Source organism: Phoca vitulina, unplaced genomic scaffold, assembly GCF_004348235.1.
Source record: "Phoca vitulina isolate PV1807 unplaced genomic scaffold, GSC_HSeal_1.0 scaffold3, whole genome shotgun sequence".
Lineage (NCBI taxonomy): Eukaryota > Metazoa > Chordata > Mammalia > Carnivora > Phocidae > Phoca > Phoca vitulina.
The window spans coordinates 28,502,211-28,527,246 of NW_022589706.1; the positions used below are offsets into that span (position 1 = coordinate 28,502,211).

The window sequence follows — 25,036 nt, forward strand, 5'->3', positions numbered from 1 at the left end:
CCTTGAACCATCTGATTGGCTTTGCCAATGGACAACGTCTGAAGTTAGTGATGCTGTCTAGAGAGAAGAGAGGAAGTGTCCTGCTAACCTTGCTGTGCACTGTGAAAATGAGAAACACAAGGCTTTGGTTTCTGAATGCAGTGATGGACCTTCAGGTCACCCAGCATGTTCACAAGATCACCAAATAAAATGTCACATCAACTGCCTCCATTTAGAGGTCTGAGTGTGGAGCTCTTGGGATCATAAACATCAGGACTGACAGCAATGACAGGCTTAGCCACATCCTATTCCAGTCCAGATGTTGAGCAGAATTTGGGTGCTTAACCTTCAACCACCTAAGCTCAAGTTGGATGATACTGATAATGCACAATTTTTACTATATAACCCATCTTCAATGTAATTCCAAGCCAAAAACATGATAGTAACTTGCTGGTTTCTCTGGCTGAAAATACTGAAATAGTTGCTTCTTCCATACTGTAAGGGTTTCTCTAATTTTGTTAGAAAAAAAAAATCAGTATAAAGAAAACACAATTTAAAATAAGGTCTTGAAACTGCTTTAAAGAAAGCTTTATTTACTACATACATCCTAAGAATGTATTGTAAATGGAGAAAGATCTAAATAAACTTAAAAGCTTTTCAAATACAAAGCAACTAAAGATAACTAAACTACTAGCAATGTTTGAAAACAGAGAACACTAAAGCTTTTTTTTTTTTTAACATTTAGTTTGTTCTTAACCCTTAAAAAAAAAAGTTCACATTTCAAGTTATAAACTTACCTCAGTAGTGTACGTGAAATGGTTTTGAAACAGAAACAGACCATAGAGAGGAGGCTCACCGATATCTGTTTTTAAGGTAGTTTGGTAGTTGCCATGTTAAGATATCAATTTTTTTTCTTTTCGTTATTATTATTATTATTTTGCAAATAATTTACAGGCATATGTAAAATACAGTAAGACTGCTAGGTCAGAGTCTCATCCAGTGAACTCTGTGACAATCCTTCATTGGAAGGAGTTCTTTCACACCAAGTCAAGGGATGAGGATCTGATCCAAATTGCATTTTGTTGGATTACTCATTCCAACAGATTCGAGTTTGGATGCAGCTTGCTGGGTACATCATCAGGAACATTGCACGATTATTTTATGTCATTTAAGAACGATGGAAAGAAATGTTAGAAATGTTTAAAGGCCTTTGCAGGCACTCAATAATTTTATAGAATAGTTAAATAAATATTGCTTATATATAAAAAATTCATCCCACCCTAAGATGAGGGGGAGGGAAAAGGCATTTGGGAATCTCTTAATTTAAAATTTAAAACAAAACTAAAATACTTGCTAAAGGCATGATCCTATTATTAATTCATAAATAAGAATTCAGCCATTAGCAAAAATTCAGTGAGTGGACAGATTTTATAGATCTCTAATGTGACATAAACACACAACTGTGTCCTTGCTATCTATTGCACACCTCAATTCCTTGATGGAGCCTTTAAAAAAAAGTTCCAAGTTGATGTATTTCATAAAGCAGATGACAATCTTAACATTTTACTGTATTTTACATTCACTCTGCTAAACAAAAGCCTTGAAATAGGCACAACACTGCAACAATACATTTACTTCCTAATAATAAACTTTTTAATAACATTGAAATAAAATGGTTTCACTCTGCATTAAACTATATACCAAGAACTTCTGCAACATTAAACAACTAAAAACCAGCATTAGGAGATTATTTACAAGCTACCTTTTAACTTCTACAGGTCTCTCCTCCTCCTCCTGGATGTGCACGCCCCAAGTCGGCTCACCTACCACGTGCACAGCAACAGAGGAAAGCCCTGCTCAATAAACATAGTATTTCTGATACCCTTGACAACCACAGACAATTTGCATTGAAACATGATAAGGCAGCTAGAAGCATAACTTTCTGCGACAAGAGTCTCTGGGGGCCTTGCCGACAACAACATTCACTGTCTCTACAAACTCATACTTCAAAAACGAATAAAATAAAAGCATTAGAAAAGGAAGTAAGGTTTTATATGAGACATTAAATAGCTATGCAAAAATGTCTTATGGAAACTATTAAAATCTTGTGCTTATGCATAGTCTGCTATTGAAAATACCTCTCCAACCAAGACAAAAAGAAAAACCCACAACAAAACAAAAAACCCCCACAAAAACCCAGGAAGAAGTATAAAAGCCGTCAAAGTTCTATCAGAGGAATTCATTTGCCCTAGACTTGCCAAACTTGGAGGTGGGGCTGGGGATAGGAAGGAAGGAAGGAAGGAATGAGTAGGGGCGTGGGGAGGGCAAGACACATGGAGAAGGAGCAGGGAAACAGGGTAATGGTGGCAGGTGAGAGCCTTACAGTGTGTGGACTTAGAAGTGTGACAAGTCTTTTCAATGTGGGCTTAAAGAGAGATCGAGTGTTTACTTTCTTTCAAAAAAAAAAAAAATAGTGGAACTGTCATCTTAACACGTGGTAACACCGTCAACCCTTAATGCAGCTGAAATAGAGATTTCACTCACTTTAAAATTGCACTTTCTAGTATAACTTTTAAAATAACATTTTATGTAGTATTTTAAAGCACTATTGTTTGTATCTTTAAATATTGAATCTATTTTTCAAAACAGTTCCCTAGCTGCTCAAATGTGCTTTTCAATATATAGTTGATATATTATCGAAGGTACTACAAAATAGAAATCTCTGGAGTGTAGAAGTTAAGAAAATAACCTTCATACTGAAAATAAATCCTTAAAAATACAAAAACAAAAAACCTCTATACAAACGTACTACAGCATACAAATTTTTGAGAGATGGTATTAAGGCACGAACCATTGCGAGTCTCTTAGAAATGTATGAACAAGGGCTAAGTCGAAAACAGTCTTTTTCAAAAAAAGAAAAACAAAACAACCAGTGGAAACTTCATGAATATAAAATCTTTCAGGGTGATATTGGATAACATTCTTCACTTTCAGGTTTCGTGAGTGTGCTAATCCCACACGTTCTTTCTTCATAAATAGTAAAGTGTTCCTTCAGGGTAGTTTGCGGTCTGCCTCCACTCTCCACACCAGTGTCAGTACGTCTGGTAGATGTCGTGGATGGGCACCTGGATAGCAGCGGCGGGGAAGGCCTGAGGTATGTAGCCCGCGTAGCCTCCGTACATGGCGGCGGCCGCATTCTTCTGTAGTGTGGCGATCGTGGTGGTGGCCGGAGCAGCGAACGGCACGTAACTGGCCCCGTAGATCCCAGCAGCGGGAATTCTCTGCACGTTCGGAGCCACCGTGTACACTGGGGTAATCGGGCGGCCCTGGGGGCGAGAGACAGAAAGGCTCCTTACTGACCGCGCGGCGGTGCCCGTCCCGCGGAGTCAACCCACGCGGGCCCCGGCTCCGTTCACTCTTCCCGTGCCCCGGGGCGCGACGCAGGAACAGGTGAAGGCCAAGGTTTTCATTCTCAGGGCGGGGAGGTGGACGGGCAAAATAAGTAACTGTTGTAAGGGAAGGTGGCATAAGGGCCATTAAGGTAAGCTGGAGTTGCGTCTCAAGGCTCCTTCGAGTTCAACTGGTCAAAGTGACGGAACTGCCAAGCTAAGGGAAAGTTTAAATACGCTGGAATCGTCTATCTTGCCATTCCTTTCCAGCCGCCTATGCCCCAGAGCCAGCTAGAAAAGGGAGTGGAGCATCTACCCTTTGCTCAGTTGATCTCACTGTAATTAAAAATATGGTCCCTTGGGGCGCCTGGGTGGCTCAGTTGGTTAAGCGACTGCCTTCAGCTCAGGTCATGGTCCCAGGGTTCTGGGATCGAGCCCCGCATCGGGCTCCCTGCTCGGCGCGAAGCCTGCTTCTCTCTTTCCCACTCCCCCTGCTTGTGTTCCCTCTCGCTGTCTCTCTCTGTCAAATAAATAAATAAAATCTTTAAAAAAAAAATATGGTCCCTAAAATACACGCCAGCCGCCTCAACTCTTATTTAACTGAAGGAACAGGGTGCTTCAAAAACGGGAGAGGACAACAGACAGTGACAATGTTACGGAAGCCAGTGTAGAGATCTCCGTAGGCACAGCTTTTTAAGCTGTGACCTAAAAACCCTGTGACCACAGACAATTTTCAGCAAGTGTGACTGATGATTTCAACCATCTCCCACCTAAAGTATGACACCCATGATACATACAGTTGACCCTTGAACAACATGGGTTTGAACTGAGTGGCTCCACTTCTATGCGGATTTTTTCCGCTAAGTTCAGCACAGTACTATGTATGTACTTCCTCTCGCTTATGATTTTCTTACCCATTTTCTTTTCTTTAGCTTACTCTCCTGTAAGAATACAGTATATAATCCATGTAACATACAGAATCTATGTTTCATCGACTGTTTATGTTCTCAGTAAACCTTCTGGACAACAGTAGGCTGTCAGTAGTTAAGTTGGTGGCGGAGTCAAAAGTTTTATATGGATTTATTTACAACTGCATGGGGGGGACACACCTAACCCTTGTGTTGTTCAAGGGTCAACTGTACGGATGGGTGTAGAGGCTCAGAAAAGGAACCAACTCACTTGGGAAGCTGGAGGAAGCATCGTGCAAGCAGAGACATTTGAACTGGGTCTTGAAGGATGAGGAAGGAGTTTCCATAGGAGAAGGAAGTAGGGAAAGGCAAGCTCCCCACAGCTGCCTCATGGCAGACGCCAGAGCGGGCTCCATCAGAGTCCCTGCCACTTGCTCTTCTCTACTTGAAAGCCTAACACGCTATGTTTTTCAAGCAAACAGGTGTAAAGAGTGAAGCCTGTGGTTCAGTATTTCCCAAAGGGTTTGCTCTGGAGCCAGTTCTGTGAGATGCTTTATGGAAAGGGGGATTTGTGGTAAAATAAAACACACACTTAACAAAATACCTAGCGCGCTTTGTGTTCCTCAGAATACCCTGCAGTAAACGTCGCTATGGCCTCCATGTCTTCACGCATCGTCAAAGTAAGCAATTCAGGATATATGAAATGGAGAATTCGATTTTTAAAAATGAGTTCTTCCTGGATTTTTGCAAGGGAATTAGCTATCATTCGTTTACGAAATTTGCAAAGGAGAGTCACAAAATTACATTCAAAGGAAAAGTCACCATCTAAGAGCCATTTTTTCCATTGTAACCAAAATAGTAATTCTACTAAATGATAGTAACAACCGAGGGACTGTGGTCTGCCAGGCACTATTCTAAGTGCCTTATTTGTATGACGTTATGGAATCATCACAACCACCAATGAAGCTGGTACTATGATTATACGGAGCGGTTTGGATGTGTTAAATGACCTGCACAAGGTGACACAGCTCTTAAGCAATGAAATGTGTGGCTCTGGAGCCTGCACTTTTAGCCCTGCCTTATCTCGTCTCCTACAACACTGAAACAACGAATATCTCATTGGCAAGAGAGAAACTTCAGAAGGGGGAAGATGGTGGCTTACAGCAAGATACAAGCAATCTTTTCCAAATGGGTGGACATATATTTAGTGACAAGTGCACAGAGGGATGAAATTGCAGGGAAGAGGACATCCGAGAGAAACCTTTCCATGTGCTATGGTCCAGCTCAACACCTAGGCTTGGAAGGGTTGAGCATGGGGAGTTGGGGGAGGAGAGAGGTGAGGAAAAGACCTCACCAAGGGGAATGGCGATCCCTGCTCTACTTATACCACAGATTTGTAAAGATTGAGAACACTCTGAGAAATAAATTAAAAAAAAAGTCTATGCCAGTAAACATTTTCTTAAATTACTTACAAAGCCTTTAAGAAATTGAGGATATAAAATGGCTAAGCAGGAACATCCCTGAGCACGTGCAAGACAGAGGAGTATGACTGAAGGTGTTCCACAGGAAGGTTCTGGAAGTAACGCTGGCAACGGATTTCTAGTGTGGCTCCATTTGGAAAGTGTTCTACTCACCAATCAGTAGTGCTTAATGCTCCTTCTGCTGCAATTTGGCAGAGAACACAGGAGTCGGGGCAGAGAGCCAGACATTCAGAGAGCCCAGGGTCAAAGAACTCAGAGGGAGGATGCAGAGAACTGAGACTGGTGGATGAGCACCAAGGCCACACATACTCAAAGAAGTCATGCCCGAGTTCAAAAGTAAGTAGCTCCAGGCATTCCGCAGGGTATGTGGAAGGACAGGGGGAAGAAAATCTCCACCGGAATCAACTGATAATGACTGTCTACTGAACAAATTCATAAGCAAAGACTCTGAACAGAGACCCTGATGGCAACACTGAGTGGAGACTGGTAAAAGACCGCAACAGCGTGAGTACAAGAACTGGAATTTGGGACACTATGCACCAAGGACAAAAGTGCATGAGTTTCTTAGTAAAGAGAAATTCGAAATTGTTACCAGAATTCCACTAACTATTGTTTGGAGGTTACTGCAGATATTTATTAGTCAGTCCACAAGTAGCAGCTACCCTCAGTTGCCATTTTAGAGTGTGTGAGTCATTTACAACCGATTCCTTTTTCTGGCTTTAGAAGTCCAGACTTAAGGAATACTTGATCCCACTGATAGATGAATATACTTCAACTGGCGTGACCATTTCTGACTGGCACAGTCAAGACTGTGCACGGAGAAGGCAAAAGCGACCGCACTCCTGTGTGGCAGCTCACCAGCCGGCCTCACTGAGGAGCCGATACCAAACGTGGATTCTAGAAGCCCAGCTGAGATCTGCCCAGTGGGAATCTTCTGGGGTTTGAGTCTAAGAATCTGTTTTGTAAACATATTCTCTGGATAATTCTAATCCAGTTAGGGAAGAGACCCCAGGCCTGAGTATCTTTGTTGACTGAAAAGGTATTTGAGATTCACTGCCTCACAAAAAGTAGCTTTAACAAGATTCTATTGTTTTGTTTGGTTTTGTTTGGACGAATGTTCCCTACGTGTTATGCACTGATGATAAAAAGAAAACATAAGATGTAACTCTCAGTCTAGAGGAGCTTCATGAAACGTGGGTGACGAGACATCCAGGAGACAGGATTTCCAAGGCTCGGGTGGATGGGAAAGATTCTACAGAAGTCACGAGACTGGACACCACACAGAAGAGAAGCTGTGAGCAAAGGTGGGGAAGGAGGCTGGCACGGTAAGACTGGACTGGGAGGAGGAGGAGGAGTGGGAATGGCTGGGTCTGCTTAGAGGAGAGGATTAAGGGCAGATTTTGTGAAGTTTCGTATAGCTGTATCTCTACAGATAGTTCTCTCTCCATGCACACTCTTATATACCTGTATACGGATATACATACTGAAATAGTCATACACAGGTGGGGGGGAGAGAACTTTATTTTTTTTTAAAAAAAAGATTCATTTATTTATTTGAGAGAGAGAGAGTGAGAGAGATCTCGGGGTGGGGAGGGGCAGAGGGAGAGAGAATCTCAAGCAGACTCTGCTCTGAGCACAGAGCCCGATATGGGGCGCGATCTCACGACCCTGAGCCAAAATCAAGAGTCAGAAGCTTAACCGACTGAGCCACCCAGGCGCCCTGAGAGAACTTAAAAAAAAAAAAATCTTCCTCGAACTGCAATTTGGAATGTGAAAATGTGAGCGATCTCCCTGGACTTTGGGAGTCAGCTGCTTGACAGTAAGAACATTGAGTCAAAAATTATCCAGCGGTCATAAAAAAAAAAAAATCATATGTACAATATCATGACACCATGAAGAATTACATGTGTCATTTTTGCGAATGGCTTCCCATCTTTCATAGAGTGATGACATTAGGGTAGTACAATTATTATTTGAAACTTTTCTGTCCTGGCATGATTTACAGGACCCATTTTTCCTGTCACCCCATCCCATGCTTCATCAGAGAGCTAGGCACACAGCGAATTCTCCCGCCGGCGGGGAAATGAATCCACGATAAAGGGAGGCCTCCCACACGGATGTTGGATGTCGAGGACCCCAGCAAGCACTCTACCTGGAACGGGGGCGGCGTTGACACGGCGGGAATGACGGCGGCGGCGGCGGCTGGGTCTGGCTGCACGGCGATGGGGCTGATCATGTGCTCCATTGTGTGGATTTTGCCGTCTTCGATCATCTTAGGGGCTGGCGCTGCCTGAAACATGGAATACTGGGCCCCAATGGCAGGGATGGCCACTGCAAGAGAAGGGACAGGGAAATGCACATCACTTGAAAGTCCCCCAGGAAGACCCATCGCTTTCTTGCTATTTTTCAAAGCCAAGTGTGGCAGTCACGGGCCTCCCTGGCTAACTGATGCTCCCTCAGTCCAGGTACCAAGGCGCTACCCAGTAGGAAGAAAGGGGAGCTGGGAGGTACGTCCCCCGAGCCCTGCTCGACCCGCAAAAGGAACCACATGGGTACGGATGGAGTCTCCCAGCAGATGCTCACGGAAAGATGTCCAGAGTTAGGTGTCTGCACCAACATTTTTCCTTCTGGTGCTACAGAGAAATCTCATCTTGAATCCCACTCTTGCTGTTCCCACAGCACAGGAAAGGGCCTTCTGACTGAGAGGGGAGGCTCAGAGTGAGAAGTGAGATCAGAGGCTCGAGGCCCACCAGGTGCGAGCGGGAGTGAGCCTGCCGGCCCTCATCACTCACCTGGCTCATTACCAGACCCGCCACCCTTTCGCTTTCACATTTTAAGAAGCAGGTTCTGGGGAGGGTTTCCTTCTGGGGAAGTCAGAATTCTGTGCACGCCTTCCCCACTCTGTGTTTCAGATTTCAGCATTACTGATTCAAGGAAAAATACTTAATAAAAAATGGCAAATTCCCTCATTTTCTAATGTCCACTCAGTAGCGAGGCAGCAGAGTGACTGGTTTTAGGATGGGCCCTGCCAACTCAAAGATGTGTTTCTGTGAGTAAAGTCCAAGGGATTCTACTTTAACCAGGGGCTCAAACATTACTCAAGGGATTCTATTTTAACCAGGGGCTCAAACAGACAGCAGTTAATGAATGCCCACATGACAGAAAGAGATAACAAGGAAAAAATTCTAGCCCTGGTTTTGGGGGAGTCTGTGAGTATGTGGTATGTGGGCGTGTGTTGAAGGGTAAGCAAGACTATAAAATGCATACACAGAGTGGGCTTTCATTTATGTTTTTTCCTACAACTGTAGGTATATTTACTCTACTACAAGCTGACTTGATATGAGGTGAAGAAACAAATGATTGCAGGCTCAACAATGGTATGGCCTTTCAATAAAATGGACCTAAAACCTTAACGAAATCCCTCACCGGCCTTTTCAATCATATGGTCTTGTGGCCAGATACTTCACTAGAAGTTCTAATTTTCCGGATGCATTAGAAACAGAGGCCAAGGGGATGGGGACCTGAGGCAATTAGGAGTTTAAGCTACACTGGGGTTGTACTGAGTACCTCTGGATTGTTTTGGCTATCAGCCCATAGGAATTTCTACGTCAGGCCCCAGGACACGACTATACGCTTAAAGATGGTTTAAGAGTTCTTTTCTCTAGTTAAATCTTCAACTATTGCAACTTGCCAACAGGAGTCCCTTTTCCAACAAGTAGAAGTGACAACTCCCACATCCAGGCTCTGTTTTATGGCATTACAGAGAGACACATGATCAGTTTAACACTGCTTATGGTGTCAACGGCATTTATAAGGAAATCCAGTGTAAGGAGTCACCTGACTGAGAATTTATTTTTTCACCGGAAAAAAAAAAATTATCACTGGATTATCAAAAGGAAGCTCTACCCGGAAAAGGCTTTTTAAGCCCTATGTGGCAATGCAAACCTATGCCCCAAATGCAGATTCCTTGAATCTCTTAGCTAGGGGACGGAGTGTGCAATCCTCAACTAGAAGAAAATGAGAGTAGCTGAGCTTCAAAGGGAGGATTCTCTCCAAGAGCTCTTCAATCTACCCTCCCTGAAATCAGGAAGAGGGCTGGAGGAGGACCGCTCTGACTGTCCACGAAAGAATTTTCCCCATGTTTGGATGCCTGTGTGATGTGTGCTAATAGGGAGCTGGTGCCATGATGCTCTCTTCATGGAGTTCCTCGCAAGTTAGGATGAGAAAGAAGACCCGACTCGTGTTAGGTGACCAATGGGCACTATTAACGCTGGCAAACTGGTTTGTGGGGCCTGGAGGTGAAAGCAATGTTCAAGGTTTCTGGCTTGAATTACTTGAGTGTCCCTACCCCCAATCTAGTGATCCAGCGAGAGGGGCAGAGAGGAGTGCTGGAAATCAGAATCTAGGAAATGAGCAGCTGCAAAAACTTTCACCGCTGCCTTGTTCCCAGGTGTTCTGGTTTGTTCCAAGACCACGACAAGGGACATTTGTGTTTTGTGCTCCCGAAGGGGAATTTTCTACCCTTTCCACCAACTGTCAGAACCGGCGATCAGCTGTACCCTCCGGCCACTGACTGCTGCTGTAGCAATAGGCTCGAGGAGGGAGAAGACAGCTTGAGCTCAAAGAAGGTACAGAAGAGCCTCCTAGTCTTCCATTGTCTTCCTCCGCCCCTCCCCACCACTCCAACTCTGCCTACTGGGTCACAGCTTGAGAAACAGCCTAACAACTGGTGACCTCAAACCCACTACTGGAAAGTTTGACTTGAACATGATCAGAGCTAGACCAGCCCCTCAAGTTCTAGAAAAGAGGGCCCAGGAGGCCACAGTCTTTGCCTAACCTTTGGCTGCCTGTTGGAAGAGGAACGCAGGTGCAAATGAAAGAGCCCGAGGACTTCTTGGGGTCACTTCAAAGAGAGCACTGGGGTTTTGGCTGAATGGATGCATTCTATCTCTGGTTTATACTGACCTGTACCAGGTTTAATGGCAACTGGATTGACGGCAGAGATTTCCAAATTCGGTACGAGTTCATATCCTTTTTCTTGCTGCTTTCCTTTCCCTTCATGATATCGGCTATATATACCACGGCCAGCTGAATATCCCCCGAGGTAGGAACCCCTGGGCCCTGGGGCTCTGTTGCCGGCCGCACCTCGACCCCGGCCTCTTACGCTGCCTGCTTATAATAACAATACACACAATGATGAGCATCCAACAGTGACTGTGCAAGAGGCAGATCTTAACTCAAGGTTCTTGGCATTTAGGTGTTTGCCCTTTGTCTAAGTTGCAGGTGATGTGTAGGTCGCTCTTCAATGAGCTGGGAAGATGCTTCCAACATTCTATTCCCGCCTAGATTCGTACCCTAAGTAGGTCTGCTTAATGCAAGAGATGAACTTGCATGGTGAGTTCCTAGGACTGCAACTGCAACTTCAATAAAGAACAACATTCAGGAGCTGAAAACAAAGTGAGATCTGGAAGGGGATCTGTTGGTTCGCCTTCCTTATCTTATGCGAGAGAAAACTGGCTCAGGGAGGTTAAAGGACTGATGAAAGTCACAGAGCCAGTTAATCTGATGACGGCAGGACCCAGAACCTAAGTACTAGTTTCCACGTGTAATGCCTGGTTTCATGATACCCTAGCCAGTAAGTTCACCACTACCACCACGCCAACAACATCCTGCTTCTTACCCCCCAACATCCTCAAGATTTAATTTCACAAGGAGGTTTTAACCTAAGTACCCAGAGACTGGCGGACTGGCCCCAAACTGGGTAGGTCCTGCAAAGGTAGTATGCAAGAAACACTTGCATGCCCGCGTGATTTCACCGCTCACCCCATACAGAGGAATGACCTGCATTTCCCTCAGTGCTATGGAAGCGAATGCCCTAAGTGCCAGCCAAGAACAGACCCCACAACTGAGACTCAAACGAGGGTGGGTGAGTGGGGGGAGGAGCCCATCTACCAGCTCGGCCAATTACAGCCACAACGCCCCTGACGCGGCCCGGGCCCCGCGGCTCTCGGGGCGCCCCCTGCAGAACAGCCCCCACTAACCTTTCACAAAGTAGTCTCTGTTGGGCCCGATGAGCGCGTTGTAGGGGTAGCCGTAGTAGGCCAGCGTATAGGGGTCGCAAGAGTACACGTAGCTGGGCTGCTGCACCGCCGCCTCGGCCGCGCCGCCGCCCTTGGCCGCCTTCTGGTAGCGGGAGTACTGCTCCTTGTCCACGGGCTTGGCCAGCGTCACCTCGAGGCACGAGCCCTCCAGCTCGGTGCCGTTGAGGTTGTTCATGGCGTGCACGGCGTCCTCGCGGCTGACGAAGTGCACGAAGGCGTAGTCGCGGATCTTCTTGACGCGCTCCACGCAGCCCGGGTTGAACTGGCCGAAGCTCTTTTTGATGGTGTCCTCGGTGGTCTCGATCATGAGGTTGCGCACGTAGAGGATCTTCACGGTCTCCATCACGTCCTCGTCCACGTCGATCTCGGGCTCGGCCCAGTCCACGGCGATCTGGTGGCCCCAGAGCTGGATGCGGCCGGGCATGAGCTTGCGGCGCGCCATGGCGGCGGCGCGGTGGCTCTCGTACTCGACGAAGGCGAAGCCGCGGTTCTTCATCTTGTCGGCCGCGCTGGCGTAGACGATCACGTCCAGCACGCCCTCGGTGACCTTGGCGATCTCCTCCAGGATCTCCTCGCGCTTCTTCATCTTGGGGATGCCGCCGATGAAGAGGCGGCAGTTGTCCACGCTGCAGCACACGCCGAGCAGGCGGCCCGGGCGGATCTCGTAGTTGTTGAGCTCGCGCACGGCGCGCTTGGCCTCGTTCTTGTGGCAGTACATGACGAAGGCGTAGCCGCGGTTCTTGCCGTCGAAGTCCATCATGAGGCGCAGCTCGTAGATGCGGCCCACCGCCTCGAACACGGGCACCAGCTCGTCCTCGTACACGTCGCGCGGGATCTTGCCCACGAAGACCTCGCAGCCGCGCTGCGGGTGCGGGCCCTCCCAGCCGGGCGGCGGGCCGCCGTACTTGCGCTGCCCGTTCTCCTGCACCATGCTGTAGCCCGTGCGCTCCATGAGCGCCAGCAGCGCCGCCTCGTTGGGCGCGCCGGCCACGCCCTCCGGCACCTTGGCTGAGGACGCGGCGGCGGCCGAGTCGCTGCTCATGGCTGCGGCGGAATCCTCTGCGGTCATAATGTCAAAGGCATCCACGGCTGGAGGAGACCTGGGGGTGGGGGGGAGCAGAAGGGAAGGTGAGCGTGGAGTCTGCACCACAGCGAGCCTCAACCGGGCTACTTCATTCTTTTAAGACAATGCGAGACTCACGCTTAACTAGCAGGTGGTTAGATGAGAAATAAATACAGCAGCGTGAACAGAGTCTAAATTAGTCAAGTTGTTTTGGAGGAAAAACCAGAAGTGACTCGGAAAAAAAAAAGTCAAGAATGAGCAAGTACTTCCACTTAATCAGTACCCCAACAGCTTGGAGGCACAGCGACCCTGTAGTAATTGTTAGTGAAAACCTCACATTCTTGCAGCAAATGGCAACATCTTCAGCTCAACTCCTGCGCTGTCAACCGAGATTGATTTCCTTTTAGTTATAGTATTTTACCCCATTTATTTCTTGGGCAGACAAAGCCTCTTTCTTTGCTTTCTTTTTAAAGACAGTCTTGTCCATTTAGGAATGGAAATAGCAGTGTATTTAAGTTGTCAAGGAAAACTTGGAGGAGGTGTTACTCTACAAGATAGATGGAGCTATGTGCTGAAGCTTTTTACAAGAGAGAAATGGAACATCCACATTGCCAAGGACTTGGCCTAGGAACTGTGGTAAGAGCTGGTAAGTCTGATTTTTACGGTGTCATTTAGGCAAAAGTCTCGGTAGGAACCAGGTATGGATTCGGAGTCAGTCCACGAAGAGCTAGATTAAGTTCAACTGGGGGGTTTGTGAAGCTGGTGAGCCACAGTACAGTTTTTGGAGAACTGTCCCATGCATTATCTTATTCGATATTCTTAATCTCCTTACATGGAAAGCGGTATTATTATGACCCCTAATTTGTCTATAGGCTCAGAGAGGTTGAGTAAATTGCCCATTTCACACAGCAAGTGTCAACTCCTACCAGGATTTGATGCCAAGTCACCTCGCTCCAGATTCCATGTTCTTCCCTTGAAAGCAGTGCTGTGCAACAGAACTTCCTGTGTGGATGGAAAAGCTGTCACTAGCCACTTGTGGCTACTGAACACTTCAAATGGGGCTAGTGTACTGCTGAACTGAGTTTTTAATTTTATTTCATTTTCATTAACTTAAATAGCCATGGGACGCCTGGGTGGCTGAGTCGGTTAAACGTCCCACTCTTGATTTCGGCTCACGTCATGATCTCAGGGTTGTGGGATGGAGCCCGAACTGGGTTCTGCGCTCAGCGGGGAGTCAGCTTGAGATTCTCTCCCTCTGCCCCTCCCCCACTCGCTCGCTCTCTCTAAAATAAATAAATAAATCTTAAGAAAAAGTCCATATACAACAGTGCAAGTCTAAACCATGTCACCTTCACTCATACAGTACAGGGCTCTGTGGAGATGATTTTAAATATACAATTAAGGTTATCATTAGGAGCTTTGTACTGTGCTTTTGTAAAAAGGTCCTTTAAAAAAACGAAGTTTATTTCATTTTTTTGGGCTATAAAGGTATTCAGGTAAATTTTACGGAAATTAAGAAAAGCAGGAACAGAAATCATTCCTATTATTCCTACCCAATGATAACCACAATTAACCGTTCCCATCTTTTTTTTTTTTTTAAAGTAGAAATTTTTGGGGGGTGAGGGGTGGAACTTGGCTTCCAACAAATTTACATCTTGCTGCTTTGCTTCATTTTATAAGCATTCCTCCACATTCTTAAAAACTCTGTAAAAACATAATTTTTAATGGCATAAAGTTTCATCATTCAACTGGAATCTGGAGCATGATTTGTAAAAATTTACCAAAAGGAATTGTATAGAATATTAAGGGAGATTTCAAGAATAATTAGGGTAAGTTTGATCTTCTAAAGAAACACACACACACACACACACACACACACACACACACACACACAATTGTAGGGACACACCAGAAATCTGAGCTGTTTATTTGCCAGCTAGCTAAACCAGTACTTCCTTGGTTCATTTGCCATAACATCAAGGGGCAGTATGATTTCGTGGGGAAGTGAGTGGCCGCTGGAGCCAGACTGCATGGCTATGTGTGAATCCCAGTTGCATGAACTACAGCAAGGATACTTAGCTGCTCCGTGCCTCTCTATAAAATGGGAATGATTATGATAACAGTATTAAGTGTAGAGGAACAAGTGAGTTAATACATACAAAGCGCTTTGAATTGTGCCTAGAACATTGTAAATGTTCAAGAAACCTCCGCTGTGTATTACTGCCTTTAATCCAAACTTCTGGGTAAAACTTCAGACCAAATCTTTCAATGTTAGGGTAATTTTGACACTTTCTCAGTTCTTTAAAAACATCTGTTTCATATGGCTTCTGTTCTTATTTTTTATTTCTTTTGCTCTTTAAGTGCTTGAGACTGGTTTGACAGCATATCTGCTTATCATGAAGTCTTTTTTTCCTATTACAAATTTGAAAATGATACATTTGTTCTTGTAGTTTCACACTGAAACAGAAATTTCAATATCAAATTTGAACATGAAGCTCTTCCCTTCTTTCCAAAAGGGAGATAAGGATATACTCTTAAGAACACTATTTGTACAAACATGTATATGTTTGTAATCTGTGACCTGGAAAGGAAATGCCAGGACATATGTAAACGTATGAGGCATTTCAAGATCTTGCATGTTGTGCTACAGAAAACGTTAACTGAAGTCCAAAGGAGCAGAGTTGACTCTGTGTTTTCCTAATTTTACTCTGAAATGACCATTTTACACTGAGAGAAGTCTTATAATGGTCAGGCTATGGGGAGCCATTTCCAGGTGCCATCAAAATTTTTGTTTGCTTTCAGTCTGAAATCTGCTGGGGGCACTAATATAATCATTTCTCCTTTTTTTTAAAATCACTTCTTTTAAAATTGTTACAGATTATTTCTTACATCTCTAAGCCAAGAAAAATCTTTTTTCCTGAGCTTTCATCATCTGGAATAAATGAATCTGGACCTCTTTCCCCTTTGTCTTTGGCCTAATTCTTTCAGGATTAAATTTGCCACTTCAGTTTTAGTAATTGTCGGGACGCCTGGGTGGCTCAGTCAGTTAAGCGTCTGCCTTCCGCTCAGGTCATGATCGCAGGGTCCTGAGATCGAGCCCCACATCGGGCTCCCTGTTCCGTGGGAAGCTGCTGTCAAATAAATAAGTAAAATCTTTAAAAAAAAAAAAAAAAAAAAAGGCTTTAAAAATTTAAGTAATTGTCGAAGACGTTGTGACACAGTCTCAAGTCTGTCTAATTTTGGCTATAGTAAAATCTTTAAAAAAAAAAAGCTTTAAAAATTTAAGTAATTGTTGAAGACATTACAACACAGTCTCAAGTTTACCTAATTTTGGCCATCGTTTCATTTTTTTAGTCTTCTGTGTACCCAATGCCATGAATTTAGCTACTTATATGATTCATCTTATTGTTCAGATGTTCCTGGAAATCATCTCACATAATTTTGGAACTAGAAGAGGAATAAAAGCATCTACACACACACACACACCCTAATTTGCACCAGACATTGATGAATGTAGTGTCTAAATGAACTGTCTTTTACACTAACTAAAAACATTGACATAAAAATAAATGGGAACCACAGTGAGATACCACTTCATGCTTATTAGCATGGCTATTATAAAAACAAAACAAAACACAAAATAAGCATAGCAAGAACGTGAAGAAAATTGGAACCCTTTCACATTGCTAGTAGGAATGTAAAATGGTTCAGCTACTGTGGAAAACAATATGGTGGTTCCTCAAAAGCTTAAATGTAGAATTATCATATGATCCAACAATTCCACTATTGGTTATATACCCAAAGAACTGAAAACAAGGACTCAAACAGATATTTGTACACCAATGATCCTATTACTCACAACAGTCAAAAAGTGGAAACAACCCAAATATCCATTGATGGCTGGAAGGACAAACAAAATGTGGTATGTATACTCTGTGGAATATTATTCAGTCTTAAAAAGGAAGGGAATTATAACACGTGTTACAGCTTGGATGCACCATGAAGACATTATGCTAAGTGAAATAACCCAGACACAAAAGGACAAATATTATATGATTCCACTTATATGAAGTACCTAGAATAGACAAATTCATAGAGATAGAAAGTAGAATCATGGTTGCCTGGAGGTGGGGGAGGGGAGAAGGGAGCATTAGTGTTTACGGAGTTTCAATCAGGGATGATGAGAAAGTTCTAGACTAGGATGGTGGTGATGGTTACACAACAATGTGAATATACTTATGTCACTGAACTATATACTTAAAAATAGTTTAAAAAGAGTTAAAATGGTTAATTTTGTTATATATTTTACCACAATTAAAAAAAAAACTTAAAAAGAAAATGAGAAAGCTGAGATGCAAAAAAGAACAAAAATCAAATCCCATAAAATTAGGATTTTGTTAGAGGCCATTAAAAAAATGGCACAATGAGGAGGTTTAACACATTCAAGAAAATCTTATGTCTACAAACTCCATTCTCCTGATCTTTATGTCTAATCACCATAGTTAAACAAATTATATGGTGTGCTGCTCAATGAATTTTTAAGGCCAAATGCTTAGATATATAAAAGAGATATATGATTTGTTTAATGCCTTAAAAAAGGGCACAATACAGCTAATCTGACCCTTCTCTCTGAGATGTAACAGAATACCTAACTTATCACAATTAGACAAGCTTTCGACCAAGGGCCTGGCAACTATGGCCATGGGCCAAATACAGCCTGCCATTTGTTTTTATAAAGAAAGTTTTATCAGAACACAGCCATACCCTTAAAAAAAATATTATCTATGGTTGCTTCTGTACTACAATAGCAGAGTCAAATAGTTCAGAGATGATATGGCCCACAAAGTTCAGAGATGATATGACCCACAAAATATTTGCTGTCTGGCTAGGTATAGACCAAGTTTGCTGACCTCTGCTCTAGGAGATGCACAGAGAACATCACCGGGACTAAGTAGCATAGATTGCTACTGCTAAGTATTATGGTCACTTTTTCCTCAGTTTCCTGTGCTGAGCAATGACTTTATTTCAGGACCAACTTTTAAGTTCTAACATATTTTAAAGACAGTCTTCTCGATCTGCCTTTTCCCCCCTAAGTCTAAGTTGTTTGCCATTTAAGTGTGTAGTCAAATTTATGAGAGCTGGAAGAAGAGGTATCTGGTGAAGGTGGTTGGCTTAGCTTCCAACACTTACGCGTGCACAATAATTTTTTTTTTTTTAAGATTTCATTTATTTATTTCAGAGAGTGAGTGAGAGAGCACAAGCAGGGGGAGGGGCAGAGGGAGAAGGAGACTCCTCGCTGAGCAGGGAGCCCAACGTGGGGCTCGATCCCAGGACCCCGGGATCATGACCTGAGCAGAAGGCAGACACTTAACTGACTGAACTACCCAGGCGCCTCAAATAATTTCTTAAGAGACACAAACACAGAAGGGTTTGTGTTCATTTATATTCATTCATTCTGCAAATATTTATTGAGCACATACTATGTGCCAGGTATCAGTAGACCTCGTCCTCATGGAGCCTACCTTGGAGTTAATGGAACTAGAAGAATTATGCTTCAAATCGTAAAAAAGCTAAGAATTAAGGCATCTTGTATTTGTACTCAATGACCAGAGACTGCTTCAATAGTTGTACCTCAATATTACTAACAATTTGTTTCTAATAAGGCTATAGTTTCCCAAGTTAAAAGCATAGCCACCATCATTATTGTGCTTTAAAAAATTAAGTTTAGAATACCTTCTTTGGGAGGGTGGAAGTGTATATATGAATGTGTGTGTTTGGGGTGGGGGGTGTCTGAGTAGTGAGAAATACTATCTTTTGAACAATAAGATTCTTCTTGTAGTAGAGGTGTGGACACAATGAGTAATAAGTACACTTCATAAGCTGAACCTTGTCTGTGAGTGAAAAACAACAACAAAAATTTGGATAAAGGGCACAGAATTATCAATATAAGATAGTTTTTTTTAAGATTTCATTTATATATTTATTAGAGAGAGAGGGTGGAGTGGGGGGCAGGGAGGGAAAGACTCTCAAGCAGCTCTGCGCTGAGCCCGATGTGTGGCTCAATCTCATGACCCTGAGATCGTGACCGGAGGTGAAATCAAGAGTCGGATGTTTAACCGACTGAGCTATCCAGGTGCCCCAATATAAGATAGTTTTAAAACAGACTGGATAGTCTGATTTAGGCTGCCTAGCATGCTGAATAAATGCACAGTCTCTGGAGTCAGAGACCTAGGGCCTAAACTCGGCTCCTCTGCTTACCAGTTGTGAACCCTGGGAAAAGCCACTTAACCTCTTAAAGCCTCAATATTCTCATCTTTAAAATGGTGACAATAATAGCTAATGTTTATTGAACGCCCATTACGTGCCACGCAGTGTGCTTAACTCTTTATAAAATGCATTAACTAGCTCCAATCCTCACCAAGTCTGTGTGGGATATTATTACGCTCTCCACCTTACAGATAAGGAAACTGAGGCACAGAGAGATTAAGCAGATTCTCAGTTCATGCGCCTCAGAGCTGATATTTGAGTGCTGCCCCATCTGGCTTAGAGTCTGCACCACGGCCGCCCCTACGTGATTCTGATGGCAGGGCTGTGGCGAGGGATAAATGAAATGATCCACATAAAGCTCCTAGCGCAGAACCTCGCACTAAGTGCTCAAACACTGTTAGCAGAAGAAATTTAAACTTAAAAAAAAAAAAAGATATTTGAACTTGTGGTGAGAATCTTGCTCCTACGTAGGATTCTTGTGTGTACAAGAAACCAGTGGTTATCCCAGCCAGCCTCAAGCCAGTCAGCATGGGAAGCCTAGCCTGCGCGTTCTGGCGTGGACTGGTGTACCAGGCTCCCAGATTCCATTCCTAGCAGGTAAGCTGTCTGGCAGTGTAATTCTCCCCTGGCAATGTGGTGCAGGCATCCAAGTGTAAGCCTGTTTTTCACCTAAACTGTGGCTACAGCAGTTTGCAGAGGCTTTTCCAGAAGGAACCTGAAGAGACTTGCGCTGGATACAAAAGGTCCAGTCATCCGCATGAATGCCAGGTCCCCTGAGGCAGGACCCTCCCAACACAACACCATCCTTGCACACGCTAAAAATGCATCTGTCTTCATTGAAGGCTGCTGGCTTACAAACGTGGCAATATATGTGAAACATTTATTCACAGCTTGGCATATAAAACACTGAAAAATATGTTTTCAAATCCAGCCATTATTCTGAACTATTAGCTAGAGTTTGTGTTGTCTTTGTTTTAGGCCAAGTTTGAACTTGTCAGAGTAAAATAAAATTTCAGGGCTAACTCAGACTTAAAGCAGACGTAAATCAAGGATTTAAATTCTCTTCTTAGTAGCGGTTCAGAGTCTCTTTTGGTAAGATTTAACTTTGAACTGGGTCATTTTAGTGGGCAAGCAATACCACTGTACTGGGAAAATATTTCCAATTTTTGCCAGCCAGTGTTTACCTAGGATTAAAAACAGCATGAGTATACTCTAGAATTATCTAAACTACTAGTTACCTCTGGTTCACAGCTGTAGAGATGTGTGTATGTGCGTGTGTGTGCGCACGCACGCACGTACATCATGTACTTGAGATTAATGTGCAATTTGGAAATCACCGGAGAGTTTTATTTGCTGACGAATGGACACATTGCAATTTGAAGATCATATCCAGTGGTAAGCAGTGTCTTCCAGCACCAGATGGAACTTAGTTCAGTGGAAGGTTTTAGAATGTATTTATCCAAGAGGTAATTCTATCTCTGTGGTTAGATTTCTATTTTGATGTCCCTTATTTATACCATAAAATTTTGTCTTTACTAATAGTCACTTCTTAGGCATAGCTTAGCAGACAGGCAAAATAAACTGTACAATGTAATAAAATACATAACATACTGGAAGATTCTGGAAGAGTGAAGACTTTGGAGTCAAAGAAATAGGAGTTCAAATCATGGCTGTACCACTGTCATATGAGGCAAATCACCTCAGCTCCATGCCCATAGGTCCAGGATGGTTCTAGTAAAAGCACTCATTTCAGAGGATTCGTTCCGGGATTAAGTAATATTTAATACCACAAATCAAGAGGGGAAAATATCGAAAGCCAGGCTTCTGCACAAAGCTTCCAAGGTTTGGCCTCACCCTGAGTGGTTATCGTGCTGCCCTGGGCCCATGTTACCACCACCCATTAGAGTAAACAGCAGAGAACACTCCCACCACCAGGCAGGCCTCTGGCACTGGGACATTTCTGTTACCTCAGAGTTTGGAAAGCGCTAAAGGAGTTCCACTCAAAATGGAGGCAGGCTACTTGGAATTTACCTGGAGGCCCAAATAATAAGCTGAAGATTCTAGCACAAGCTCCCCCCCACCCCATCTCCACCAGCAACCTCATGCTATTTGAAGACATGGCCCTTGCGACACATAAAAATCCTTCCATGACGGGCGCCTGGGTGGCTCAGTCAAGAGTCTGCCTTCGGCTCAGGTCATGATCCCAGGGTCCTGGGATCGAGCCCCACATCGGGCTCCCTGCTCGGCGGGAAGCCTGCTTCTCCCTCTCCCACTCCCCCTGCTTGTGTTCCCTCTCTCGCTGTGTCTCTCTCTCTCTGTCAAATAAATAAATAAAATCTTAAAAAAAAAAAAAATCCTTCCATGACTCCCTTTTATTTAGGTAAAATCCCGAAAGGATAAAGAGGCAGTAGAATGGTAGAATGTTCTGGGCCATACTTCTGTCAGCTCCCGGCTGAGAAGACTTAATTCTCAAAGGGTCTTAAACTATGTCGATGCTTGTACAGATTTTGTGATGGCAAAGCACACCATTCAATGAATGACTGTATTTGATAAACAGATACAAAAGCTAAGAGACTCACTTTTCCCAGGCATTTCCATCAACACATCGCCAAAAATGAGGCATTTTGCTGTGGGTTCCCAGGGGAGCTGGCTGTACACCACGGGAGGGGGAAGAGCCACCCACTGTTGTGGTGGGAGTGAGTTTTCTACGTGGGTTTGGCAGCCCACAAATACCTGTTAAGAATCTGTTATCAGGTTCCCTTTAAATAGGCATTACACACTTGCATGTTTTTTCTCAACAGGTTGATGGGGTAAGGCCGAAAAAAAGGAATCCCACAAAGTTGGCACACATCCTTCTCCTGGATTAATGTTTTCCCAAACTGTAAACAAGCAGTAGAAGGGACTTCTAGTCTCACCCCTTATCTTGGCTCCTTTGACCCAAATCTTTGAGGGACTGGCAAGGAACAGAAAGGCCGACTGGCAGAGACAGAGAGGAAAAGGACGAAGGAGAAGCAGCAATGCTTTTTATCATGTAATAGAATGTTGTGTTCTGCAATTTGTAATATTCAGTTCACAGATCATCTAATTTCATAAAATCCCAGAATCTGAGCTGCAAAAGGACCTCTGGTATCCTTTAATCCAAAGTTTCTCAACCTTGTTCCCTGTTGACATTTGGGATGTGATAATTTTTTGTTGCGGGGTGCTGTCCAGCGCACTGTACCATGTCCTAGCATCCCCGACCCCCACCGACTTGATGCCCACCCCCTCCCACGTGTGACCACCCAAAATGTTCCCTGGGGGGCAGGTAAAATTGCTCCCTGTTGAGAACTCCAGATCAAGTCTATCTTTTTTCACCCAAAAGATCTTATTTATTCATTTGAGAGAGAAAGAGTGGTGGTGGGAGGGGGGGAGGGAGAAGCAGGCTCTCAGCTGAGCAAGGAGCCCAGTGTAGGACTCGATCTCAGGACCCTGGGATCATGACCTGAGCCTAAGGCAGATGCTTTACCGACTGAGCCACCCAGGCGCCCCGAGTCTGACTATCTTGGAGTGATAACCAGATTATATACTTGCACATGGTGGGTATTAATTAAATAGTAAGAGGAGAAGTTGTTGTATTATACTTGCCACTCCCAGCATGGACTTGGCATCTTCATCTGGCTCTTTCTGTCAAAGCTGTCGAGACTGAGAAATGCGCAACATCCTTCAAAGTCCAGTGTATCTCTGACACCAAACTACTCATTTATTTGAAATTCTCTCAATTTAATTCTTCAAACCAAGCAACTACCACCATACGGCCCTATCAGATGGATTCTCTTGTCAAACTGATTTGTTCTCACAGGCAGGCCGACAGGCGTGGGCCCCACAAACACTACTTCTGAAATCAGCCTAAGGATCTGCCAAGCTATAGAAGCGCCTCATTTAAACTCAGACCTCTCTGCTACACGGGCATGGGGAAAACTGCTGCTAGCATCTGGTTTTTAAGACCCGGACCCTTCTCAAATGTCACTGCTGGTTTCTTTAATAATGTAGAAAGCCTTACTTAAGATTCAGAGTTTTGTTTTTTTAAAAGACATACTATGAACAATCACTAAAAATACTCTTCTAGAACAGCAAATTCACTGGTCCTACTAGCAACGTCTGTACACCCCTAGGCAAGAGGCAACGATCTGATGGAATAGACGATTCAGCAATATTCATGTACGCATTCATTCATTCACTCATTCACTCAAACGATGACTGACACGTGGCTGTGTGCCAGCTGTGCCACGTCTTGGGGATATGGTGGTGACTGATGCACAGCCCTTGGGGTTCCTAGTCTACCAAGGGTAGATGAAGAAGGAAAGAGGGCTGAGTGAAACCAAGAGCAAAGATGGGTGGCCACATAAGATGACTGAACCCTAGGAGGTCACATATGTCCTTTCAACATTTTATTGAGTGCCAAAGCTACGACAATGGCTTAATCAAGTGTATCAGCAACAAAGACCATGGGTCAAAACAGCACCCAGGCAGTCGCCCAGCCATAACAAGGACTGAAAATCTGCACGTATCTGCTTTACAATATTAGAGACTGTTGGAAATTCTGCAAGAGTGAAGCTCTCCTTATCCTCCTATACTTAGAACTAATATATTATATAGCATATATCACCTTAGTACAAATCTAATATATAGATAATGATGTTGTAATCCAATGAATTCACTAGAATCATAAAACCCAAAATCCATGTTATTGAGCATGTTTGTGACACACACCCTCTGTTGACTGTGGTCCCTTAGTACAGTGGGGATTTCGGAGTTGGACACCGCTCCCCAGCATGTCGAGTATTTCCAGAAAAGTGGTGGTAGAGTGTGCTTCACTTACACGCCAAGAAGAGAGCAGCACTGAGAGAGAAACAGAACTTAGATGCAAGTCCTCTCTAGAGGGAAAGAGATGGACTAGAAATAGTATCTCAACGAGTTTCCGTAACGTTTAAAGACTTCCGTAACAATAGCTGCCATTTTTGAGCACCTATTATGTATATAATATGCCTTTAGGAAGATATTTGATTTTTTGTGCCATTCCTATGAGTTGAAGTTTACAATGCGGGCTCTACAGCGGGGAGGATCGGCAAAGCACAGCCCATGGGCCAAATTCAACCCTGTGGCTGTTCTTAGCTTCATGCTACGATGGCAGAGTTGAGTTGCTGCAGCAGAGACAGCATGGCCTGCAAAACCAAAAATATTTACCATCTGGCCCTTCACAGCAAAAGCCCCCTGCTCTAGGGTCAGATTTCCTGGGTTTGAGCCCCAGCTCTTTACCTGTGGAGCTCTATGACAGTAAGTCATCTAACTGTTAGCTGTTACTGCCCCCTTTTACGGACCAGGTGCTTGAGGCTCACATCAAATAGCTCACCTAAGATCACTCAGAATTGAAACTTAGCTGATGACAAACCCAAGCTCCTTCTACCGTGGTACTTTGTTACTCAGTATGTTTTTGAGATCTCCTTAGTGATAGCAGGGTTAGCGATAATCAGTTGTTACCAGAGTAAACCCACGATCAGTGCAAAATGGCCATTGGTTCAAGGAGGCCCAAGCCCAGACCCCTTCCACCATATGCCTCAGCGCACCTCCCCACCCTCCCCACCCCTTCCCTGAGCTTTCAGAGTTCCACAGTCGGTTCCATAGCCTCTTTCTGGCCCTTTGCTAAGTAGCGAACACGTTCAAATTGTTATTTCTAGACTTAAAAATCTATCGAATTCAGTTCTTAGGTGGAAACGTATAAGGACTAGAATTCACATAATCCAGATGCATCAGTAAGAAGATGGGACTGCGATGAGGCAGTGGGGATGGTGGTGACACCGCCAGGCTCTGG

The 25,036-nt window shown here is 44.1% G+C and overlaps 1 protein-coding gene across 2 annotated transcripts in view; it reads right to left on the reverse strand.

The window, feature by feature from the left end:
* Positions 1-890: 890 nt before the first annotated feature.
* Positions 891-25,036, reverse strand: part of RBM47 (RNA binding motif protein 47) — a 46,784-nt gene continuing 22,638 nt past the window's right edge. The window contains exons 2-5 of one of the 2 annotated variants that reach the window (XM_032400235.1): positions 11,799-12,958; positions 10,723-10,926; positions 7,910-8,088; positions 891-3,305 (exon numbers count right to left, since the gene is read on the reverse strand). In XM_032400235.1, coding sequence (XP_032256126.1) covers positions 3,072-3,305; positions 7,910-8,088; positions 10,723-10,926; positions 11,799-12,958 — 1,777 coding nt within the window. In that variant the 3' untranslated portion in view covers positions 891-3,071. Of the gene's footprint in view, positions 3,306-7,909; positions 8,089-10,722; positions 10,930-11,798; positions 12,959-25,036 lie in introns of both variants that reach the window. The other variant, XM_032400234.1, reaches the window with a different exon arrangement.